Below are 25433 nucleotides of genomic sequence, written 5' to 3' on the forward strand. Positions count from 1 at the left end.
TACAACTGCAAGAACATATAACTTAAAAGAAATTCACAGTACCAAATATGTCAAATCATTTTCACTTCTAAGGATACTTCGTCAATTTATTTAAGGCAGCTTTTGATGCACAGATAAAATGAAACAGGGCGACTCGTTCTCTTCTATTCTCTATAGAGTTCCACTAAAACAACAAAGAAACTCCAAGCGTTGTCAATCGCAGATCGCAGAAAATAGTGGTTTGTTCCGATTCTGCTACACAGGAGTTCAATAGTGCCACTAGAGGAACTATTTGACAATATTTTGTACTATAATGCGTGATAAAGAACAAAAACGATTTTTTCAAATTCCGCTACGTTATAGCCGCTATTTAACAACACCCAAATCATTTTCAAATTTAAAATATACTTTATTAGTTTATTTCAGGTAGTGTTCGGAACACGAATGGAATTAAATGGGACAACTTATTTTTGCTTCAACAATTTTTCTGTTCTATTTTTTATTTGCTTCGAAAATGTAGAATATAAATTATTCTATGCTATTTTAACCTGGCTACCAAAAACTTCCTTAAGACTAAGAGTGATACAATACAATACAATCATACCCCAATTTTTGACCTAAGAGAGCACTAACACGGGTCATTTAGCTCCGACTGGTCTCAGCCTTTCGAGCAAAAAAATTCGGCAGAAAGGTATTTTAAAATACCTCATATTTGATTCCGAGTCGGGTCCTCTTCTCTCAATTTTCATTTAATTTTAATTTCCATCTTTTATTAACTTTAAATTCATTTTTTTAACCTTTATTTTATGAGAATTGCTGTTCCCACATATAGTATGGCTGTGCCACACGAGTAAAATACCAAAATGCCCTTCGGCAGTTTGCTACCGAAGTTTTAAGGAAACCGGCGGCAGTTAACTGCCGAAGAAAACCTCGGTAGTTAACTGCCGAGGAAATCTGAACATAACCAGAACGCAGAAACTCAGTTTTCTTCATTCTTCAAACTTCTTCCAAACCATCCAACTTCTCCAACTTCTCCAAATTCGTTTTTTCAGCAAAATCAAGTGCATCATCTTCATTTAAACACAAGTAAGTATGTTGACTCATTTTTAATCATAATGTTAGTTTGGGTAGGTTTTTTTTTTAAAAAAAATGGTAGTTTTCATGTGGTTAGGGTTGATGTAGGAATTGAATTTTTTATGAGTGCATGTAGTTTATAATTGAATGTAGTTGGTTTAATTGATGATTGAATGGTGTTAGGGTATAATATGGTTTTGAATGGTGGCAAAAGAATACATTTTGAGTATGTTTGATACTTTGCACACAAAGTGTTTGATAAAATGTGTCAATGACAAATTTATTGATTATTTAGTTAGTTTAGGTATTGGATACGATCTTGATTGTAATTTGAAAAAATGTATGTTGAATTAAGTTGAATGCATATTGAAAAACTGTATATTGAATTAGGTTGAATGTGTATATTGAATTATGTTTAGTTTAGGTTGAATGTGTATGATAATGCATTTGATTTTTTACGTTTGAATGTTAATGATAATGTGTATGATAATGTTTAGGTTTAATCAATGTCTTTATTTTGGTAAAGTGGTTTAATGTGAAAGCGGTTAAGTTTAGGTTATGTTTAGGTTGAATGTGAAAGTCTAGGTTTTGTTTAGGTTTAGTGTTTGTTGATAAAGTGGTTGAATGATATTAATTTTTTATTTTTATTTTTTGTAGATATGGCCGATCAGGACCCCATTGATCCATCGAAGATGATTGGTGGTAGGCGTGCCATGACTCAGAGCCACCGTAGGGAGAGGCAGGGCGGCCACATCCCAAAGAGGGGTAGAGGTCGAAGAGGAGATGGCTCAGGAAGCTCTCAGGCTACACAGCCTGAGGAGTCACAGGTTGTTGACCCGCCACAGCCTGTTGACCAGACTGGGGTGGAGTACCTGAACTATCAGAATCAGGTACAGCATGATGTGACGGATGGTGGATATGACCAGGATCATATACCACAGCAGCAGGATGCAGGAGACGAGGATGACATTGCAGCAGCTGCTGCACCGGAGGTGTTACCTACGGACCCTCCATTTCCTGGTGGACCGGAGGACCTGTCATTGCTCCACTCTTATGCCGATCATGTGGCTTTGCCACTCTGGTATAATTCAAATAATGTAAGTGTATTTATTTTAAATGTTTTTTCTTTATGTTAAAATATTTTCTTTAATTTAAATGTGTGTTTGTTTAATTATTGTTATCATGGTTTTTGGGTGCCAAGCCATTAATTGGACTTGAACCTTTTGACCGTTGATATCTCTCTTTTTTCTTGGGAAGGGTAAAAGGAGAAAAACCCTTGAGTTTCCGAATTCGGGGGTCGTTTTCGCTACGGGAAGGTGTTAGGCACCCGGAGCGATTATGGTATTCCATAAGAACCGCTTTCCTAAGTTTATTTCTATGCTTTAGTTTTATTGCTTATTTGTAAAAAAAGAAGGTGTGATTAGTTAAGAACGGGGGTGAGAAGGAGTAGAATTTGATTTTTATTTCGGCTTGGATGAGTTTTGACTCATTGCCTACGTACCGTTTTACGGGATCAAAACCGATCGTAGTTCGTTCTCAAAAATGGTTTTTGTTTTTGTTGATTGATTTTAAGTTTGAAAAGAGATTTTGAAGAATAGAGATGAGAGGCCTCAAGGGCATAAGATTTGGAAAATGTGAGGTGGAATTAGTTACTTTGCAAAATGACGTCTAAGTATGATTAAAATTTATTAGAAATTTTACTTAAGAAAATAAAAGGGAAATAAGGAGTTTTGACTCCTATTTTATTTTCAAAAAGGTTTTCAAGTGAGGTTATTTGCATGTTTTGGAAAAAGTTGGATTTTCTCTAAGTGTTCAAAACTAAACGTTCATCTAATCATGCAATCCTAGCCATACATCTATGCATACAATCCTAAGCATACATCTAGGGTGAGTGTGTGCGTGTCGGTGTGTCATAGTGTCCATAGTCCATATTACAAAAATTCCCTAAATACATTCTATGGCCCCTTTGCCAAGCTACAAACCAATGGTAAAATATTACATCACCGAATGAATTACAATTTGCAAAAAAAGAAAACTAAACTAAAGGAGACAATAGTGAAGATGGTGAAGTGCTATGAAGTGATCAATATGAAAGGAAATGTTAGTAGAAAATGGTAAAAAAAGAAAGAATGTGGCATGAAGCGATGGAAGAAAGTATGGCATAAAACAGTAAAGTGACGATGAAAATAAGCCGGAAACATGTAACGAATAATGCACATGATGCAAGAACAAAACTCAACACATCAGAACAGTGGCGTATGCATAGCAAACAGTAGCAAAATTCATATGGAATAGTATGCAAATCAAACATGACGAACACGATCATCATGCACATGAAGTAACGGGTAAAAATGCGAGAAAAGTGACTAAAAAAATAGTAAAAACCCTTGACAAAACAACACTAAAATTTTTACCAACTTTTCCAAGCAAAATACCACTGAAAATTACCAAGAAAAATAGTAAAATGACATGGTAAATTTCTTGGAATTTATTGATAAAAATTAACATGAATAAAGGGTGCAAACAGCAGGCAAGTATGGTGCAAATAGCAAAAAATAAACAAAAACGTGAAAAGAAATCTAAGCCCAACCCAAAGCCCAATGCAGACTGGACCTGGATCATCCAAAGGCCTCAGAGGCGTTAGATTGATCCAGACCTAGATCTGACGGTTCAAAATAAGCAGCGCATGGTAACACAGATCAAGCACATGGAAACAACGCATCATAACCATTCAAATGAAAAAACCCTAGATCCTACGGTTCAAGATGAAAACAAAATAAACCGGACCGGTTCAAACGTCTATATAAGGACGTGGACACCGGTCCAGTCCATTTCTTTCATCTCTTTCTCTCTCTAAGCTTCCCTCTCCTCTCGCCTCTCTCCAGAACCTCACCGCCGGTGAGGATGAAGCTACGGCGGAGACCTTGAAGGTCCGCCGGAAACTTCATCTTCTCCGGCGAGACTATGAACTTCCGGTGACCTAAAAATTCCAGAACTTAAAGATTTTTGCATATTTCGATTCGTCCTTTAACCCTAAACACGAATCCAGCAATTATTTTTTCAAATACGGCCTGAAACGACGTAGATCTAAAACTTTTCATACGGTTTTGAAAATGATTTTGATCTTTTTGAAATAAAACGTTTAGATCTTTAAAGATCTACATCGTTTCGTTGTTTGATTCCGTTTCTGGTACTCGTTCTTGCTTTCAAAATTTAGATCCTTATGGATCTAGATTTCGTGCTTACGGTTACGGTTTTCTCTTTGAATTCTGGAAATTTTTAGATCTGTTTCTCGCGTGATTTTGCAGGTTTAAATTATGATTATTTTCTGAGAAAAGATTCTGAGTTTTACCTAAGGTTTTGGTTGAAACCTTTAATGGAGGAAATCTTTGGGAGAACTTGAATCTGTTGTTTTCTGATGATTCTTGATTCTTCCGCTTGCTTCACCGGTCCAGATTCTGCAGATTCTGCTTCTTTCCTTCTTCTTTCTCTTCACTGCTTCCTCGTGATCAGTGCTTGAGCTCGTCGCGTTTCAGTGATGAACTCGCACTTTGAATTGCGAGGAAATTGGTTCTGTGATGATGATTCCGTATTGAATCTCTGAGAATCAATGAGTAATCAAAGAAACTTTGTTGAATTCTGTTGAATTTGGTGTTTTTGTGTTGATTCGGTGGAAATCAATGGTGGATTGAGGTGGTTATGGTTTCTGCCATTGATGAATCTTTGAAGCTTTTTTTGTTGATTCTGTTTTGGTGAGTTGGCACTTGGTGAATGAAAAACGTCTGAAATTCATTGCCACTGTGTTGCTTTTATAGCTGACAAGTGTACTGTCTGGCCAATGGAAAACTGACACATGTCCTGGACTTGTGATTTGGGCGCTGCCTTGTAATTTAGGACTTTGAGGACCTCCCTGCAATTTTGTAAAATATGGAACTGGACTGCAATTTTAAACAGAACTAAAAAGTATAAAAATTGGACAATTTGGACTTAAATGCAATTTTAACAAAATTAAGGGACTAATAATGCAAAAATAAAAATAAAATGAATTAAAATTTGTAATTTTGACCAAACGTAAAGCGAAACAAAAATAAAATTGACAAAACGGACTAAAACGAACCAATGGCCTAAATGAGGTACTTCAAAGTAACCTCTCTATGCTAAAATTTTATGTGAAATGACCAAAATGCCCCTAGGGCTAAAAATGACCTAAACAGACTCAAATTGACTTGACACTGACTCAGATGCAAGTTTGAAATGATTTTAGCAAGGTTTACTGATGAAATGTAAAAAAGAATCAATTTGAAAAGACTCAGAGACAGTCACAAGGATGAAAATGGGTCCCACTGCGGGAAATGACCAAAATACCCTTCTGTACAATTTTTGCAAATTTTGAAATAAACTGTAGAAAAAGCAGTGTAATGATTCAGAGACACTTTTGAATGACTTACAAGACAAGTAAAGACATTCCGAAAGGTTTTATGCAAGAAAAACATAGGTAAAATTGTGATTGAAAATACTGCGAGGCAGAGACAATTTGAACTGTGCAGTTGAAATTTGATAATTGACAAAGTTTGAAATGAAATTGGGCCCAGTATTTTTAGGTCCAAAAACAGGGTATAACAGCTGCCCCTATTTAAGTTTCTTCGTCTGGAGAGTCAAGAGACGGAGTCTTTGGCTTGACAGGACGAAGATACTTAAATATTAGCATTTGCACTGTGTTTGGACGTAAAAATACGCCTACCCATTTTCAAATAATATGCATGCCATGCATCATTTGGATTATGAATGCAAGACCTCATGGGGATTGGAATTAACAAAGTATGTCGTATCCATTGCGGGATTGGTAGACATTGACAAGATAACATATAACAGGGTAGACAGCAGACTAGAAGCAAATTGACGGGTACAAGCTGCTCTTGGATTGAGCTGGGCACTTGACCAAACAGAAACATGTTGACAGGTACAAGCTGCTCTTGGAGTGAGCTGGGCACTTGACCGATAATGTTGAAAAGTAAACAGATACAAGCTGTTCTTGAATTGAACTGGCCACTTGATTGAAAAACAAAGACACAAAGATAGGTACAAGCTGTTCTTGGATCGAACCTGCCACTTGACCACACAGAAACAAAGGCACGAGCTGTTCTTGGATCGAACCTGCCACTCGACCAAATAGAAACAAATTGATGGGTACAAGCTGTTCTTTGGATCGAACTTGCCACTTGACCAGACAGAAACAAAGGTACGAGCTGTCCTTGGATCGAACTTGCCACTCGACCAAACAGAAACAAATTGATGGGTACAAGCTGTTCTTTGGATCGAACTTGCCACTTGACCAGAAAGAAAGAAATTGACGGGTACAAGCTGTTCTTTGGATCGAACTTGCCACTTGACCAAACAGAAACAAAGGTACGAGCTGTTCTTTGGATCGAACTTGCCACTCGACCAGACAGAAACAAAGGTACGAGCTGTCCTTGGATCGAACTTGCCACTCGACCAAACAGAAACAAATTGATGGGTACAAGCTGTTCTTTGGATCGAACTTGCCACTTGACCAGAAAGAAAGAAATTGACGGGTACAAGCTGTTCTTTGGATCGAACTTGCCACTTGACCAGAAAGAAAGAAATTGACGAGGGGATTGGTTTGTTTTGACAAAATATATATTGAAAGTGACTTGACGTCGATTTAATTTGAAAAGTAGAAATTGACCAATATTATTGGCTCACAAGATAACAGGGGTGTTGGTTATTGACTTGAAATTGGCATTGCTATTTGAATTGAAATTGACATTGATACTTGAATTGAAATTGACGTTGACATTGAATTTGAAATTTGACATTGAATTGAAATTGACATTGATATTGACATTGAATTGAGATTGACATTGACATTTGAATTGAGATTGACATTGATATTGAATTGAAATTGACATTGATATTGAATTTGACATTTGTATTGGAAATTGAATGTGACAATTGACATTTGAACTGAAATTTGACACTGACATTGATATTGGAAATGCAACATGTATGGATGGTATAACAATTTTTATCAGATGTATAGACATGTAATATGCATGATCATGCATGTATGAATGATTGAAATGCATGATGGTTGACAGTTTGTAGACACGACTTCACGGGGAAGACAAGACATTAGAGTATTGGGCACGTAGTGGCTCGTGCTACATCATAGAAATCCTCTTTGGAGATAACGCCGTTGGGAGACGTACCAGAACCATGGCTGAGGGTAGATAGCTAATCAACTTGCTGGGGATAGAATCTTGGAAGACCCGACTGGGGATAACGCCGTTATGCTGGGCATTTCAGTGCTGGGTATGTTGTAGATATCGCATCTGTGGTCAATGCTTTTTGCATGTTATATTCTCATTTTTCACATCCTATTTTTGCCTGGATCGCCCTTTCGGGTTTTCGATCCACCGGGAAAATAGATTCTTTTCTTGCCCCATTTTTGCCTGAACTGCCCTTTTGGGGTTGTCAATCCAGCGGGGTGCTCATTTTTGCCTAAGTCGCCCTTTCGGGTTTTCAACTTAGCGAGCTCATTTATTTTCATGCATTTTCATTCTGTTTTTTCATTCTTGCCATTGACCACAGACTATCCTGGGGAAGAGCCTGCTTGTAACACATATTGAAATAGACATCAACATATACTCGCTCATGCATGTTTCATTTGAATGTACCCTGTTGCTCAGGTTTGCTTTTCAAAATAGACAAAAAGTTTTCAATTTTTAAAATGTTTGTTTCAAGCATTGTCATTATCAAAATAGAAAGAAAAATGTTTTGTATATAGCTTTGAAAGTAGAAGAAAAAATAGAGTTTTCAAACAAAAGCAAAGGCTCAAATTGATGTATAAGAGTGGTGGTCAGCCAAAGGCATGACTCCACGGATTCACAAAGCTTGGAAAATGGTAATTTTATTGGTTGGTGGTACATTGAACACAGTAACCACTACAGTTCTTAGAAACTTTGAATTCACAAGTACAGAAGCTTCTGATGGAGACGGTCATTAACAGCTGCAGATGCCCCAAGGGGATTGTGATTTGCCAGATATAGTTACTTGCCTTTTGTTTCAATCTCATTTTTGCATGAACCGCCCTTTCGGGTTTTCGGCTCATCGAGACGCTCATTCTTGCCTGAGTTGCGTACAATCTCAGCGAGCTTTTTCATATTTGTTTTTTTTGTCCCTTATTTTTGCCTGGATCGCCCTTTCGGGTTTTCGATCCACCGGGAAGCGCATTTTTGCCTAGGCCGCCCTTTCGGGTTTTCGACCTACCACGCTGTTCTTTTCATATATCTAGGCGAAGTATTTCTTGACTATATCAGCATTCACAGGATTTGGAAGTTCAACACCATCCATGTGAGTAAGAATCAAAGCACCACCGGAGAAGGCCTTCTTGACAACATAAGGACCTTCATAGTTAGGCGTCCACTTGCCCCTTGGGTCGGGTTGCTGGCTTATCCTCCTTTTCAATACAAGTTCACCTTCCTTGAATTCTCGAGGACGGACTTTCTTGTCAAAAGCATCTTTCATTCTTGCTTGATATGACTGTCCACGAGCCATGGCATCCATACGTTTTTCCTCAACCAAATTCAACTGATCATACCGGCTTTGGCACCATTCAGCCTCGGATAACTTTGCTTCCATGATCACACGGAGAGACGGAATCTCCACTTCCAAAGGAAGAACTGCTTCCATACCATATACAAGAGAGAAAGGGGTTGCCCCGGTTGAACTGCGCACTGTAGTACGGTAGCCATGCAAAGCATAGGGCAACATCTCATGCCAATCTTTGTAAGTGGTTACCATCTTCTGGACAATCTTCTTGATATTCTTATTGGCTGCCTCAACTGCGCCATTCATCTGAGGCCTATAAGGAGAAGAGTTGTGATGCTCAATTTTGAATTCTTCACAAAGAGCTTGCACTACATTGTTGTTCAAGTTGGTACCATTGTCGGTAATGATCTTGCTGGGAACACCATATCGACAGATGATGTTGTTCCTGATGAACTTGGCTACCACTTGCTTGGTTACATTGGTATAAGATGCAGCTTCGACCCATTTGGTGAAGTAGTCAATTGCCACTAAGATGAAACGATGACCGTTTGAAGCCTTCGGTTCAATTCTTCCAATCATGTCTATGCCCCACATTGAAAACGGCCATGGGGATGTCATAACATTGAGAGCGTGCGGAGGCACATGGATCTTGTCAGCATAAATTTGACATTTGTGGCATTTTCTGGCGTGCTGGTAGCAATCATGCTCCATGGTCATCCAGTAGTAACCTGCCCGTAACAACTTTCTTGACATAGTATGCCCTGTAGCATGGGTCCCGAAGGTACCGTCATGTACATCATGCATTAACTGCTCTGCTTCATGTTCATCAACACATCTTAACAATACCATGTCATAGTTTCTTTTGTACAGAATATCTCCATCCAACAGGAATCTACTGGCCAATCTTCTCAGGGTCTTCTTGTCTTGTTTGGAAGCACCTGGCGGATACTCACGGCTTAGCAAGAACTGTTTGATGTCGTAATACCAGGGTTTATAGTCAACCACATTTTCACCAGCCTGATCGATCACATCCCCAATAGCAAACACATGTGAAGGTCTTTCAAGGCGTTGCACTCTGATTATTGGCACATCATTCCAATGGTTCACTCGAAACATGGAAGATAGAGTAGCCAGAGCATCAGCCATTTGGTTCTCATCACGAGGGATATGGTGCAACTCAACCTTTGTAAAATATGTCAGCAAACGTCTCGCATAATCACGGTAAGGAATCAACTTGTCATGATGGGTCACCCATTCACCCTTTATCTGGTTGATGACAAGTGCAGAATCTCCATAGATGTCGAGGTGTTTGATTCTCATGTCAATTGCTTCCTCGATCCCGAAGATACATGCTTCGTATTCAGCCATATTGTTTGTACATTCGAATAGAATCCGGGCGGTAAAAGGAATGTGATGCCCCTGCGGGGATACAATGACTGCTCCGATTCCTTTACCATAAGCATTGACAGCACCATCAAAGACTAAACCCCACTTGCTATTGGGATCTGGACCTTCATTAATCAACGGTTCTTCGCAGTCTTTTGATTTCAAATACATGATCTCTTCATCGGGGAAATCGAACTCAATTGGTTGGTAATCATCAAGAGGTTGGTAGGCAAGATGATCGGCAAGAATGCTACCTTTGATTGCCTTTTGAGTTTTGAACACAATATCATATTCAGACAAAAGCATCTGCCATCGTGCAATCTTCCCAGTAACAGCAGCTTTCTCAAAGATATACTTGATTGGATCCATTCTAGATATCAACCAAGTTGTATGATTCACCAAATAATGACGCAGGCGTTTGGCAGCCCAAGCTAGAGCACAACAAGTCTTCTCAAGCATTGTATACCGAGTTTCACGGTCGGTGAACTTCTTGCTTAGATAGTAGATGGCATGTTCTTTCTTTCCAGTCTCATCTTGTTGACCAAGTACGCATCCCATGGATTCATCAAATACTGCCAAGTACATAATCAAAGGCCTTCCTTCCACGGGTGGGACAAGGATAGGTGGTTTCAGCAGGTAATTCTTGATGCTATCAAAAGCTTCTTGGCATTCATCATTCCACACAATAGGCTGATTCTTTCTGAGTAGCTTGAAGATCGGCCCGCAGGTTGCAGTCATATGAGATATGAATCGGGAGATGTAATTCAAACGTCCGAGGAAACCTCTGACTTGCTTCTCGGTCCGTGGAGCTGGCATTTCTCGGATGGCCCGGACTTTATCAGGATCGACTTCAATGCCTTTTTGGCTGACAATGAAGCCTAATAACTTTCCGGATCTGACGCCGAATGTACATTTGTTAGGATTCAATCGAAGCTTGTACTTTCTCAACCTTTCGAACATCTTTGTCAAATATTCAACATGCTGCTCCTCATCTGTTGACTTTACAATCATGTCGTCCACATATACTTCGACTTCTTTGTGAATCATATCATGAAACAGAGTAGTCATTCCCCTTTGATAGGTAGCACCAGCGTTAATTAGGCCGAATGGCATCACCTTGTAGCAGAAAGTCCCCCATGGGGTGATAAAAGATGTCTTTTCTCTATCTTCAGGAGACATTTTGATCTGATTGTAACCGGAGAAACCGTCCATGAAGGAGAACACCTTAGACTGAGCAGTATTATCAACAAGCACATCAATATGAGGTAATGGGAAGCTGTCTTTTGGACTGGCTTTGTTCAAGTCTCTGAAGTCAACACACATCCGGACTTTACCATCCTTCTTTGGCACAGGTACAATATTGGCAACCCATTCAGGGTATTCAACTGTCATGAGGAAACCCGCATCAATCTGTTTTTGAACCTCACTCTTAATCTTAAGAGCCATATCTGGATGAGTCCTTCTCAATTTCTGCCTGCCGGGAGGACATTCAGGCTTTGTGGGGATCCGATGCTCCACAATTTTAGGATCTAGACCTGGCATATCCTCATACGACCATGCAAAGATGTCCGGATATTCCCGGAGGAGCTGGATGATCTTCTTTTTAACCCCTTCCTCTAGAGCAGCACCGATCTTGATTTCTCGCTTGTTTTCCTCGGTACCTATGTTGATAAGCTCAATCTCTTCTTGGTGAGGCTGAATAGCTTTCTTTTCTTGCTCAAGTAACCGAGTGATCTCATATGGTATGTCACTTTCTTCATCTTCAGCTTCGTATACCGGGAATTCAAAGTTTGGAAGAGGCATAGGATTACTATGTTCAATGGGTTTATTATGGTTCAACCTGCATATAATGATTGGATGATTTTAGAAAGAGTTTTTTTTCATGCGGGTTTTTGAAATTAATAAGAAAATACAGATGTTTTGGTTTTTTCTGGTATTACCATTATTTCCAAGGAAAAAAGCACTTAAAAAAAAAGCAGTCGTGAAAGAAACGACAATTTTTATTCATCAACGGCAATGCCGAAACAAACGCGCCCTTACAGAAAATATCACTTTCGCTTTGGGCAGAGCGAGAGGATTGTTATTTTGAAAACAAAGTACTAAAGCAACAAGACGCATTACTCGGAAACATGCATGATTGAAGGAATGTCAATGGCATCCCAATCTCTAGCAATGCCTCCTGGTATGACAAAAATGGGCCTGAGACCAGATCCAGTTGCTTCTTCAGTGATAGCATTAACAAACCCAGCACTGTGGAAGACTCCCGAGGAAACCCTTGATGACGGGGAGAACCCGAGACCTTCTTTACGCTTGTTCTCATGAAGCTGTATCACCTTGCCCCAGCCGGCAGTCTGACCTTCTTGAATAACCCTCTGAGCATCTTTCAATGAAGCCATAGCAGCCCCAGCTTTCTTAGGCTCCGCGCCTTCAATGGTCAAACCTTGGAAAGCAGTCCCTTCAGCAGACCCTGCTTCAATACAAGAGAAGGAAGACAGCTGGCTGACTAAATATGCTTCTTCACCATGGACTGTAACGAGTTTTCCATTCTTCACAAACTTTAACTTCTGATGCAAGGTGGAGGTTACCGCGCCCGCGTCATGTATCCAAGGCCTTCCCAAGAGGCAGCTGTATGAAGCATTAATATCCATGACTTGGAACGTGATTAAGAAGTTCTCAGGGCCAACAGTTATTGGCAAATCTATCTCCCCGAGGACATTCTTGCGGGACCCATCAAATGCTTTCACTAGGAAAGTGCTTCTTCTTAGCGGAGTCTCACGGTAGCTCAACTGGTCCAGCGTTGACTTGGGCATTACATTCAAAGACGATCCTGTGTCCACCAGCACATTAGACAACATATCAGATTTACAATTCACCGAAATATGCAAAGCCAAATTGTGGCACTTTCCCACTTCAGGTAACTCGTCTTCACCAAACCACAGATTGTTACAAGCTGTAATATTCCCCACTATATCACCAAACCGATCCTCGGTAACCTCATGGTCGACATACGCTTGCTCCAACACCTTCAACAAAGTCTTTCTGTGAGCCTCAGAACTCAGAAGCAAAGATAGGACAGATATCTTCGACGGCGTTTGTAATAACTGATCCACGATCTTATAATCGCTCCTTTTGATTATCCTCAGGATCTCGTCCAGGTTGGAGTCCTCTAGAGACTGACTGGACTGTCCCACACCTTGAACAACGGGAGATACATCAGTCGGGATTGACTTATCAGCAGGTGATGCAGCAGGTATCTTTTGCTGGAACAAAGGAGGACGAACTCTTCCACTCCTTAACACCGCTGTGGTCCCTTCAACATTGTTATTCATCACAACTGAGGACGCCAAAGGTGCCTCCTTTCCATCTTCAACAACGGTAGCATTATACTTATAAGGGACGGCCTTGTCTGAGGTATAAGGTACCGGCCCAGGCAACCTTATCACTAGTGGCACCACGTTCTCTCTCATGGGTGAACTCCTTGCAGGCACATCATGGAATACCGGCACAATTACACAAACATCACTAACAGTCAGATGATTATCATTCATCAAGCTCTGGATATCCTCTTGCACAACGCGGCAACCCAAGGGATTAAGGGCGCACTCGGAGCAACTGTCATGATCATGTTTAAACAAAGAAGCCTGGCAAAGTTTAACATGCAGGGGCACCAAAGGAGTCGCAACATTACGGACATCTAGTTTGGGCGCTTCTTCATACGCTTCAATCATGTTTACTGCAGCATGGTCTGGAAGAGGGTTATCAAGGACATGAGGAGTACTGTTCTCAAAAGTCAGCTTTCCTTGGTCAATAAGCCTCTGGACAATATACTTTAAAGCATAACACCTCTCAACGTCGTGACCCAAGGCCCCCTGATGAAAGTCACACTTGAGATCAGTACGAAACCTTGGTGGTAATGGATCTGGCGGAGGCCTACCCTGCCTAGTCGTACAATGACCTCTCTGAAGTAATGTTGGAAGTAAATCAGCATACAACATCGGGATTGGAGGAAAAGTAGGCCTAGCAAAATGCTGCTGTTGTTGCTGTTGTTGTTGCTGAACTGGTGGTTGTTGTGGCTTCTGTTGCACAATAGCATTCACGGGTACCTGAGGTGGTCCTGATGGCAAAGGATATTGATGGTAAAACGGTGGGAAGAATGGATGCTGAGAATATGGTGTACAGGGGTATGGTGGAGGTAGCTGAGCAACATTAACAGGGGCGACAGTAGCCGTAGACTGACCTGCTCCCGAGGATACCATTCCAACCTCTGTTTCCTTCTTCTTGTGGTGGCCATTGCCATACCTCTTCGACCCACTTGTAGAAGACTCACCCTTCTCAAATACAATGATACCCTCTCTGACGGCCTCCTCTAGACGAGTCCCCATAGTTACCATTTCAGAAAAGTTGCTAGGGGCAGCAATAATCATCCTTTCAATGTAGTCTTTCTTCAAGGTTTTCAAGAAAGTTTGGGTCATCTCCTCTTCTTCTAGAGCGGGAGTAATACGGGCAGCAGCTCTCCTCCATCTTTGGGCATATTCACGGAAACTTTCGTCCTTCTTCTGAGAGAGGGACCTGAGAGATTCCCTATTTGGCTTTAATCTGGTATTGAACCCGTAATGACTCTTGAAGGCAGCAGATAACTCGTCAAAAGTATGGATGTCATCCTTGCTCAAACCAGTATACCACTCTGCAGCATCTTCCATCAGACTATCCTGGAAGCAGTGGATCATAAGTGAGTCATTGTCTTTGTAATTTCCCATCTTGCGGACATATTTGATGATATGATTTTGAGGACAAGTCAGCCCGTTGTACTTGTCGAACTCCGGGAGCTTGAATTTCTTCGGAATGTCTACTTTGGATACCAAACATAGGTCGCGAGCTTTGGCGGAGTCACCGCTCCTTTGACTAGCCTTGATTTCCTGTCTGAGCTCTCTAGCAAGTTGTTCCATCATCTCCTCCATAGTTCCAGTTACTGGAGTATTCCTGCGGAGTACCTCAGCATGTGTACCTTGGGAAGTTGTGGCCATGATGGGCTCAGCCATAGTCGAAGTTGCTTGAGTTGATGTAGTGTTGATAGAAGTCATATTAATCCCAGGAATTGGGCCATTGTTAGCTGTGCCAGAGGTTCCTGCTGTAGTACTTGGAGTGAAGAACGGTGGAAGCCCATATGGAAACCCCACTGGCATAGTAAAGCGAGTGTCTGCAGAAGTGGTTGGGAGCACGCTTGTAGTCACCGGTGCAGTTGTGGCTGTAGGGATAGCTGTAGCTGATTGCTCTTGAGCGGCTAGCAGAGCAGTCATGACATCATTAGCTTTAGCCAATTCCTCCCTTAGAGTGGCTAACTCGGTGCGGAGCTGAGCGTTCTCTTCTTCCATAGCCCTTTTCTTTCTTCTGTATTCTCTGGTTCGATCAATTCTATCAGGTTCGTAGACCCTCTGAGTACGAGCCACTTTTCACACTGCGGCAGAGGAACCAGGAGATAGTGAGCATTTGGGAGCCTTTGTGACCAATGCATGATGCATATGATGCATGATATGCAAATGCAAATGCGAAAGACTTATTTTTTCATCGAAGGATTTTTAAACAAATTAGAAATCTTGCAAATAATCAAAACTACATAGTGTTTTCAAAAAGGAAGACTTTGAAATTTCAACAAGATAAACAAATGAAGCCCTCAAGCATAGGAAGTAGTCGGAGCATCATCGGACTCGGAATCTGAATCACCGTATCTGGCAAAGAAGTCTCGTCGTCCTCTAGCTCTCTTGGAATCCCTCATAAGCAGCTCGTCTTTCTCTTCCAATTCTCTCCGGACCTTAGCTAATTCCTTCTTCAACATCAGGTTATCATGAGTCTTCTGCTCATCTCTACCATCCAAAGTCATGATTAGATTCTCAGCTTGATTGTACCGAGCTTTCCACACTTGCTTCTCACGACTCTCCATAGCTAGATGCTCCTGATACATATCCTGAGTCGTGGGGAGTAGAGGTAGAGGCATAGATGGAGTAGATGAAGACACGTATCTCATAGCTGGATAAGGCATGCCAATCTCCTCAGCTCGATCTATCACCCACTGAGTATAGGCCTCGTGAGCAATACCGGATCTCACACCTAGATGCTTCACACTCTTCCTTCGAACCTTGGACCAAGCATCCATGAAAGCTTTCCTTTGCCCGGTAGGAGCATTCGTGTAGAAGAAGAACTCTGGAGATGTAGCAAGACTGATGGGCTTCGACTTCATAGGGAAACCAAACTGTCTCATAGCAAGCTCGGGGTTGTAGTTGATTCCTCCACGGGTACCAAGAAGAGGTACATTGAGAAAGTCTCCACAACCCATAATGATTTCCTTCACCTGAGCGGCAGGAGTGAGCCAGACGACCTCATTAGGAGTGAGAGCCATAATTCGCTGCGAGTAGGACCAATTCTCCGAGTTGTCATGGAAGGAACTCGGAAGGTGCGAAATAAACCACCTATACAAAAGAGATATGCAGCAAAGAATATACCCACGGCCCTTGAGAGTCCTGTCATGAATGGCGTGGTAGGTATCTGCTAGCAAAGTAGGAACCGGGTTCTTGGAATGGAAGATCTCGATAGCATTCATGTCCACGAAATTGTCGAGGTTCGGAAAGAGAATGAGCCCGTAGATAAGCAAAGCAAGAATAGCCTCGAGTGTATCCTGACGAGTAGTGCTGAGATTAGCCTGATCAAGAAGATACTTTGAAGTGAACCCCCGGATGTGGGACTTGGTAATAAGATGGTTAGAGACGTCGGAAGTCTTGAGGTAGAGATCTTTTGCAATAACCAGAGGAGTAAGAGAAGTCCCGGGACCGGTGAAAGGCGTCTTCTCGGCTATAGGTAAACCCACTAGATTGGAATAAGCCTCGAGCGTAGGAACCAACTGGAAGTCCGGGAAAGTGAAGCAACGGAAGCTCGGATCATAAAATTGCACTAGAGTGTGCACTAGCTTCTCTTCCACATCGGTTCGGAGCAAAGTAAGCAATCCCCCATACCGGAGTCGGAACCCTGTTTGACTCTTGACCTTAAGTGCCAACTCTCTCAAACTAACCAAATCCACTTCCTTGAACTTGTAGCACTTAGTCTTCTTCATACCTGTGATTATTTACAAAAATTTCCATTTGTTTAAGCCCTTCGATGAATGCATGAAAAATGTTTATGCATGAATGCATGTATGCATGATATTTTTTTCCTTTTCAATTACGGAGAAAACATGGAGGGTTGAGATTAAAGTCGAGGAGCAATGGGCGGACACGATGCCCGGTAAACTAAAGTTTAGGATAATAGTAACCAAGGTTCCTAATGAAGTTCCCAAACTGCAACCTCTCTTACGTATATCATGGTGGCACGGGACAACATCCGTTCCATGCTTATTCGTAAGAAGGTCTAGTTTGAGTGTAGTATCGCGTGACGACTAAAGCTTGAGACAACACTCAATTTAGCCACCGCACTACATCTAAAAAAAAGGCCAAGGATGGGCTTGGTAACTACGGTCCATAGCATCGTCGAACAATTGAAAGCAAAATGCCTAAGCATGACAACACACGCCGACAATATTACTTTCAAAATGCCTCAGCTATGTGAGATTGATCGCATAATCCAATACACGAGGCAACCCCCGGATCGAATTGTCGATTATATCTCTACCTAAACATAAGTTCACTCAGCCCGGGTATAGGACTTTTGATATTCTCACCCCACACGTCAAAGGAAAATAAACAAGTATTCACATATGTAAGCAATAAAACAAAGCGTAAATATAAACTATGGAAAACTAGGCGTGACCCGAATTAATATCCCCAGTGAAGTCGCCATTTCTGTTATCATGGTTTTTGGGTGCCAAGCCATTAATTGGACTTGAACCTTTTGACCGTTGATATCTCTCTTTTTTCTTGGGAAGGGTAAAAGGAGAAAAACCCTTGAGTTTCCGAATTCGGGGGTCGTTTTCGCTACGGGAAGGTGTTAGGCACCCGGAGCGATTATGGTATTCCATAAGAACCGCTTTCCTAAGTTTATTTCTATGCTTTAGTTTTATTGCTTATTTGTAAAAAAAGAAGGTGTGATTAGTTAAGAACGGGGGTGAGAAGGAGTAGAATTTGATTTTTATTTCGGCTTGGATGAGTTTTGACTCATTGCCTACGTACCGTTTTACGGGATCAAAACCGATCGTAGTTCGTTCTCAAAAATGGTTTTTGTTTTTGTTGATTGATTTTAAGTTTGAAAAGAGATTTTGAAGAATAGAGATGAGAGGCCTCAAGGGCGTAAGATTTGGAAAATGTGAGGTGGAATTAGTTACTTTGCAAAATGACGTCTAAGTATGATTAAAATTTATTAGAAATTTTACTTAAGAAAATAAAAGGGAAATAAGGAGTTTTGACTCCTATTTTATTTTCAAAAAGGTTTTCAAGTGAGGTTATTTGCATGTTTTGGAAAAAGTTGGATTTTCTCTAAGTGTTCAAAACTAAACGTTCATCTAATCATGCAATCCTAGCCATACATCTATGCATACAATCCTAAGCATACATCTAGGGTGAGTGTGTGCGTGTCGGTGTGTCATAGTGTCCATAGTCCATATTACAAAAATTCCCTAAATACATTCTATGGCCCCTTTGCCAAGCTACAAACCAATGGTAAAATATTACATCACCGAATGAATTACAATTTGCAAAAAAAGAAAACTAAACTAAAGGAGACAATAGTGAAGATGGTGAAGTGCTATGAAGTGATCAATATGAAAGGAAATGTTAGTAGAAAATGGTAAAAAAAGAAAGAATGTGGCATGAAGCGATGGAAGAAAGTATGGCATAAAACAGTAAAGTGACGATGAAAATAAGCCGGAAACATGTAACGAATAATGCACATGATGCAAGAACAAAACTCAACACATCAGAACAGTGGCGTATGCATAGCAAACAGTAGCAAAATTCATATGGAATAGTATGCAAATCAAACATGACGAACACGATCATCATGCACATGAAGTAACGGGTAAAAATGCGAGAAAAGTGACTAAAAAAATAGTAAAAACCCTTGACAAAACAACACTAAAATTTTTACCAACTTTTCCAAGCAAAATACCACTGAAAATTACCAAGAAAAATAGTAAAATGACATGGTAAATTTCTTGGAATTTATTGATAAAAATTAACATGAATAAAGGGTGCAAACAGCAGGCAAGTATGGTGCAAATAGCAAAAAATAAACAAAAACGTGAAAAGAAATCTAAGCCCAACCCAAAGCCCAATGCAGACTGGACCTGGATCATCCAAAGGCCTCAGAGGCGTTAGATTGATCCAGACCTAGATCTGACGGTTCAAAATAAGCAGCGCATGGTAACACAGATCAAGCACATGGAAACAACGCATCATAACCATTCAAATGAAAAAACCCTAGATCCTACGGTTCAAGATGAAAACAAAATAAACCGGACCGGTTCAAACGTCTATATAAGGACGTGGACACCGGTCCAGTCCATTTCTTTCATCTCTTTCTCTCTCTAAGCTTCCCTCTCCTCTCGCCTCTCTCCAGAACCTCACCGCCGGTGAGGATGAAGCTACGGCGGAGACCTTGAAGGTCCGCCGGAAACTTCATCTTCTCCGGCGAGACTATGAACTTCCGGTGACCTAAAAATTCCAGAACTTAAAGATTTTTGCATATTTCGATTCGTCCTTTAACCCTAAACACGAATCCAGCAATTATTTTTTCAAATACGGCCTGAAACGACGTAGATCTAAAACTTTTCATACGGTTTTGAAAATGATTTTGATCTTTTTGAAATAAAACGTTTAGATCTTTAAAGATCTACATCGTTTCGTTGTTTGATTCCGTTTCTGGTACTCGTTCTTGCTTTCAAAATTTAGATCCTTATGGATCTAGATTTCGTGCTTACGGTTACGGTTTTCTCTTTGAATTCTGGAAATTTTTAGATCTGTTTCTCGCGTGATTTTGCAGGTTTAAATTATGATTATTTTCTGAGAAAAGATTCTGAGTTTTACCTAAGGTTTTGGTTGAAACCTTTAATGGAGGAAATCTTTGGGAGAACTTGAATCTGTTGTTTTCTGATGATTCTTGATTCTTCCGCTTGCTTCACCGGTCCAGATTCTGCAGATTCTGCTTCTTTCCTTCTTCTTTCTCTTCACTGCTTCCTCGTGATCAGTGCTTGAGCTCGTCGCGTTTCAGTGATGAACTCGCACTTTGAATTGCGAGGAAATTGGTTCTGTGATGATGATTCCGTATTGAATCTCTGAGAATCAATGAGTAATCAAAGAAACTTTGTTGAATTCTGTTGAATTTGGTGTTTTTGTGTTGATTCGGTGGAAATCAATGGTGGATTGAGGTGGTTATGGTTTCTGCCATTGATGAATCTTTGAAGCTTTTTTTGTTGATTCTGTTTTGGTGAGTTGGCACTTGGTGAATGAAAAACGTCTGAAATTCATTGCCACTGTGTTGCTTTTATAGCTGACAAGTGTACTGTCTGGCCAATGGAAAACTGACACATGTCCTGGACTTGTGATTTGGGCGCTGCCTTGTAATTTAGGACTTTGAGGACCTCCCTGCAATTTTGTAAAATATGGAACTGGACTGCAATTTTAAACAGAACTAAAAAGTATAAAAATTGGACAATTTGGACTTAAATGCAATTTTAACAAAATTAAGGGACTAATAATGCAAAAATAAAAATAAAATGAATTAAAATTTGTAATTTTGACCAAACGTAAAGCGAAACAAAAATAAAATTGACAAAACGGACTAAAACGAACCAATGGCCTAAATGAGGTACTTCAAAGTAACCTCTCTATGCTAAAATTTTATGTGAAATGACCAAAATGCCCCTAGGGCTAAAAATGACCTAAACAGACTCAAATTGACTTGACACTGACTCAGATGCAAGTTTGAAATGATTTTAGCAAGGTTTACTGATGAAATGTAAAAAAGAATCAATTTGAAAAGACTCAGAGACAGTCACAAGGATGAAAATGGGTCCCACTGCAGGAAATGACCAAAATACCCTTCTGTACAATTTTTGCAAATTTTGAAATAAACTGTAGAAAAAGCAGTGTAATGATTCAGAGACACTTTTGAATGACTTACAAGACAAGTAAAGACATTCCGAAAGGTTTTATGCAAGAAAAACATAGGTAAAATTGTGATTGAAAATACTGCGAGGCAGAGACAATTTGAACTGTGCAGTTGAAATTTGATAATTGACAAAGTTTGAAATGAAATTGGGCCCAGTATTTTTAGGTCCAAAAACAGGGTATAACAATTATTATATCCAGTTTTATATGTGTATTTTTAAATTATATTTTGTATGTTTAATTATTATATCAACCTTTATATGTGTTTTTTTTTTAATTATTTTTCTTTATGTTTAATTATTTTCTTTAAATGTGTGTTTGTTTTAATTATTATATACACTGTTATATGTTTATTTTTTTAATTCTATTTTTTATGTTTAATTGTTTTGTTTATATGTGTTTTTGTTTAAACCATATTTATTTTTCTATTATTTCAGGTTCGTAAGACCCGCGTGCTTAAACCGATTAATCATGGGGCCAAGATTCTCACTCTCGGACGCCCTAACGCGAATGAGAATTGGTTTTGGGATGCGCTTCAGCAGAGCGGGCTACATGATTTGGTTTACTTGGGGTACTCCACCGTGCCTCATGCCCTGCTGCTGACTTTATGCGAGAGGTGGCATCCGGAGACCAGCACCTTCCACATGCCGATGGGGGAGATGACTGTGACATTGGATGATGTCGCATGTCTGACGCATCTTCCTATTGAGGGGCGGATGTTGGCTCATGGGAAGAAGATGCCCAGGCATGAGGGAGCGGCACTGCTGATGACGTATCTGGGTGTGTCCCAGAATGAGGCTGAGAAGATCTGCAACCAGGAGTACGGCGGGTACATTAGCTACCCGAGGCTGAGGGACTTCTATACCTCGTACCTTGGTAGGGCCAACGTATTGGCGGGTACGGAGGATCCTGAGGAGCTTGAGGAGCTGGCGAGAGTCAGGACATACTGCGTCCGGTGTTACCTTCTGTACTTGGTCGGATGCTTGTTGTTTGGCGATAGAAGCAACAAGCGCATCGAGCTGATATATTTGACGACCATGGCGGACGGCTACGCAGGGATGCGTAATTATTTCTAGGGAGCTATGACCCTCGCCTACCTATACGGCGAGTTGGCGGATGCATGTAGGCCTGGACACAGAGCGCTTGGGGGGAGCGTGACACTGCTCACTGTAAGAAAACTTAAATTTTTTATTTACGTTAACTTTATTTTTTTGTTAACTTTTATTTTTTTGTTATATTTTTCCGTGCGTAATAATTTATAAATGTTATTTGTTTGCTTTGTGCAGGCATGGTTTTTGGCGCATTTTCCAGGGTTTTTTAGTGTTGATCTCAACACTGACTACCTGGAAAACTATCCGGTTGCAGCGAGGTGGAAGCACCAGAAGGGTCATGGGGAGGGAATCACGTATCGGTCACTGCTCGATCGTATACAGTTAGATGATGTATGCTGGAGGCCGTACGAGAAGCACAGAGAGATCCAGGACTTCGAGGAGGTTTTCTGGTATTCTGGATGGATTATGTGCGGCGTCCGTAGGGTGTACCGTCACTTGCCCGAGAGGGTTTTGAGGCAGTACGGATACGTGCAGACCATCCCCAGACATCCGACTGATGTTAGGGACCTCCCACCGCCTTCCATTGTGCAGATGTTCGTCGACTTCGGCACTCACACGCTTAAGGCGGACGCTCGGGGTGAGCAGGCAGGAGAGGATACATGGCGGGTGGCGGATGGCTATGTCCTGTGGTACGCTAGGGTGTCTCACCCTCAGATCTTGCCACCTATTCCAAGAGATCTTCCGAGGCCTGCAAATGAAGAGCAGATCATTGCAGAGCAGTGGCAGCGGTATGAGGCGAGAAGTTCGCCTGACACCTATGACATGGTCAGTGGCGTTGTTGCCTACGCTGATGCGCAGTTAGGCCAGGAGGAGGTCATGAGCATGACCCCTCAGCAGTGGTTTGAGGCCATGACCCATATGAGGGAGCAGATCGCGCCGATTTTGACCAGGAGGAGAGCCCAGAGGCCGAGGAGGAGGCACCATCAGCAGGATCAGGACCAGTAGTACTATTTTCCTTTTTTATGACTTATTTTTTGGTTTTAGTCTTTTAGGGATATTTGTATATTTGTATATTTCTACTTTGATGACATTATTTTTAATTTCATGGGCTTTTTTTACTTTGTTTAATGTGCAAATATAGGTTGCTTTAATGTGCAAATATAGGTTGCTTTAAGAACATAAAACATAAAAATAAGTTGACAGTAGGAAAAATAGGGATGAGAAACAATGATTTTGTTTCAAATAGTAGAACTTAAGAGAAAAATATAAATTAAATAGATCTAATTTATAATACATTTAAAAATAGTAGAACTTAAGACAATGGCTGGAAATGGTATCTAAAAATGATAGGTGCTGCACAAAGGACAACTCTTTCCATAGTTTCAGATCAAGAATTGGCGAAGATGTGAGAGAACTTGAGAATATAATATAAGTGTCCCGTTCATTTGCTCGCAATTCGTGAAAGAAGAATTGACGAAGATTTGAGAGAACTTGAGAATTTTGTGAAGTTTTGGATGTTCAGTTTTCCTCGGCAGTTAACTACCGAGGTTTTCTTCGACAGTTTTCTTCGGCAGTTAACTGTCGAGGATCTTCTACACTACAAAATCTGGCAGAATCTCCTCTCATCCATTATTGATCTTATCTTCCAAATAATTTCTTCAAATGTCTCTCAAATTCTCTCTAAAAAACACAACCAAATCCAACAAACTTTATTCAACAAAATCACAAGTAAGTAATTATAATGCTATTAACTTACATTTTAGTTGTTATAAATGTTATTATTTTTTAGTTTTTGAGTACATTTATTATTTTTTAGTAGATTTACATGTTATAATTAAATTTTAGGGTATATGTTAGTTGATTAATGTTGTTAAAATATTTGCATGATGTTTATGTTATATGATTAATTTTTTTATTTTAGTAAGAGTATATGATTTATAATTTTAGGGTTATTTTTATGAATTTTAGAGTGTATATATAATGTGTTTTTGATTGATTGTTTTTAGTTTCTTATTGTGTAGATTTAAAACAATGGTCGGGTGGATCGACGTTCATGCGCAATTTAACGGCGGAGAACCTCAAAGGTTGAAGGTTCGGTGCCTTGGTGTAACGTTAAGAGGTCTCAAGGATAAACTCACTGAATTCAACCAAGGAGTCAACCCCAGAGACACAAGGATGGTGGAACACATTTGGTATAAACGTCCAACGCTCGACGAGGGGAGAGTATCATTCAGTTGGGTGGAATTAACGAACGACGAAAACGTGACGACCATGTTTTGGAAGCACAGCATGTTCCAGTGGATCGATATGCGGGTGAAGTTGCTTAGATCAACTGAAGATATCATCAAAAGTTTGATTCCGCCACAAGATCGTCATTAGTTAGGGTAAGGTGCATTCCAACTACAACATTTGTCTTCCTTTGAATGAGGTAATTCAAACTTGTCAAACAACAGGACTCAAGCATTTCGCAAGCACCTCATGTTTCTCCTTTGAAAATATTAAATTTTTGTTATGCTGGTTTAGATGAAGGTATTAAGTGTCAAGGATTGAACCTCAATTCGGTGGCACTTGAATACCATCATCTAAAGCAAGCCTCACAAAAATTTATTATTTTCAAAGGGAAAACATGAGGTGTTTGGCGAAATGTTTGAGTCCTGTTGTTTTGCAGGTTTGAATTATCTCATTCAAAGGTAACACAATTGTTGTGGTTGGAATGCACATTCCAACTGCAACAATTGTCTTACTCTGGATGGGGCAATTCAAACTTGTTAGGCAGGACTCTAGTATTCGATGAGCATCTTGAATAATGGTATTCAAGTGTCAAGAAATGCACCTCATTCTTTTCACACTTGAATACCATCGTTCAAGATGCTAATCGAACACTGGAGTCCTGCTGCTTAGCAAGTTTGAATTTGCCCCATTCAGTGGTAAGATGATTGTTGCAGCTGGAAGGAAAATTTCGGAATCTAATGTGTAAGGCAATGTAATGTGATAACATATATTTTGTTTTGAATGGAACAATAATTATCTTATTTTTTTTTCAAATTTATTTATTCCAAATGCAATTTTATTCTAAGTACCATAATGAAACAAAATGTGCGCGACACAAAAATAAAACATAAAAAAATCCAAAACAATTAGGCATTAAAAGCCATTACATTCATTCTTCCTCGTCACACAAATCAATTGGCTTGTCCGCTACAGTCCCTGCGGTACCTTGTTTTGGTTGAGGACCGAAATAGCATGTCCTCCCGCTCCTCCTCAACCTCGAGTGATTGTACAC

At 40.3% G+C, this 25433-nt stretch overlaps 2 protein-coding genes across 2 annotated transcripts in view; one reads left to right on the forward strand and one right to left on the reverse strand.

The window, feature by feature from the left end:
- Nucleotides 1–25433, reverse strand: part of LOC11422810 (disease resistance protein RPV1) — a 71886-nt gene that overhangs the window by 9763 nt on the left and 36690 nt on the right. The gene's annotated exons all lie outside the window — the stretch shown is intronic.
- Nucleotides 862–22517, forward strand: LOC112422692 (protein MAIN-LIKE 2-like). Its single transcript, XM_024786111.2, has 4 exons — nt 862–1065; nt 1711–2150; nt 21536–22267; nt 22385–22517. Exons 2-3 carry the CDS (start codon nt 1713–1715, stop codon nt 22172–22174), a joined length of 1077 nt encoding a protein of 358 aa, XP_024641879.2. The 5' UTR covers nt 862–1065; nt 1711–1712; the 3' UTR covers nt 22175–22267; nt 22385–22517.

The sequence above is a fragment of the Medicago truncatula genome, chromosome 6, assembly GCF_003473485.1.
Source record: "Medicago truncatula cultivar Jemalong A17 chromosome 6, MtrunA17r5.0-ANR, whole genome shotgun sequence".
NCBI classification, from domain to species: domain Eukaryota; kingdom Viridiplantae; phylum Streptophyta; class Magnoliopsida; order Fabales; family Fabaceae; genus Medicago; species Medicago truncatula.

What these genes read in the sequence shown, in the direction of transcription:
- LOC112422692 (XM_024786111.2), top strand. Translation starts at nt 1,713, where the DNA reads ATGGCCGATCAGGACCCCATTGATCCATCGAAGATGATTGGTGGTAGG. An exon ending in TCTGGTATAATTCAAATAAT is followed by an intron (nt 2,151 to 21,535) that starts GTAAGTGTATTT and finishes CTATTATTTCAG; the next exon opens with GTTCGTAAGACCCGCGTGCT.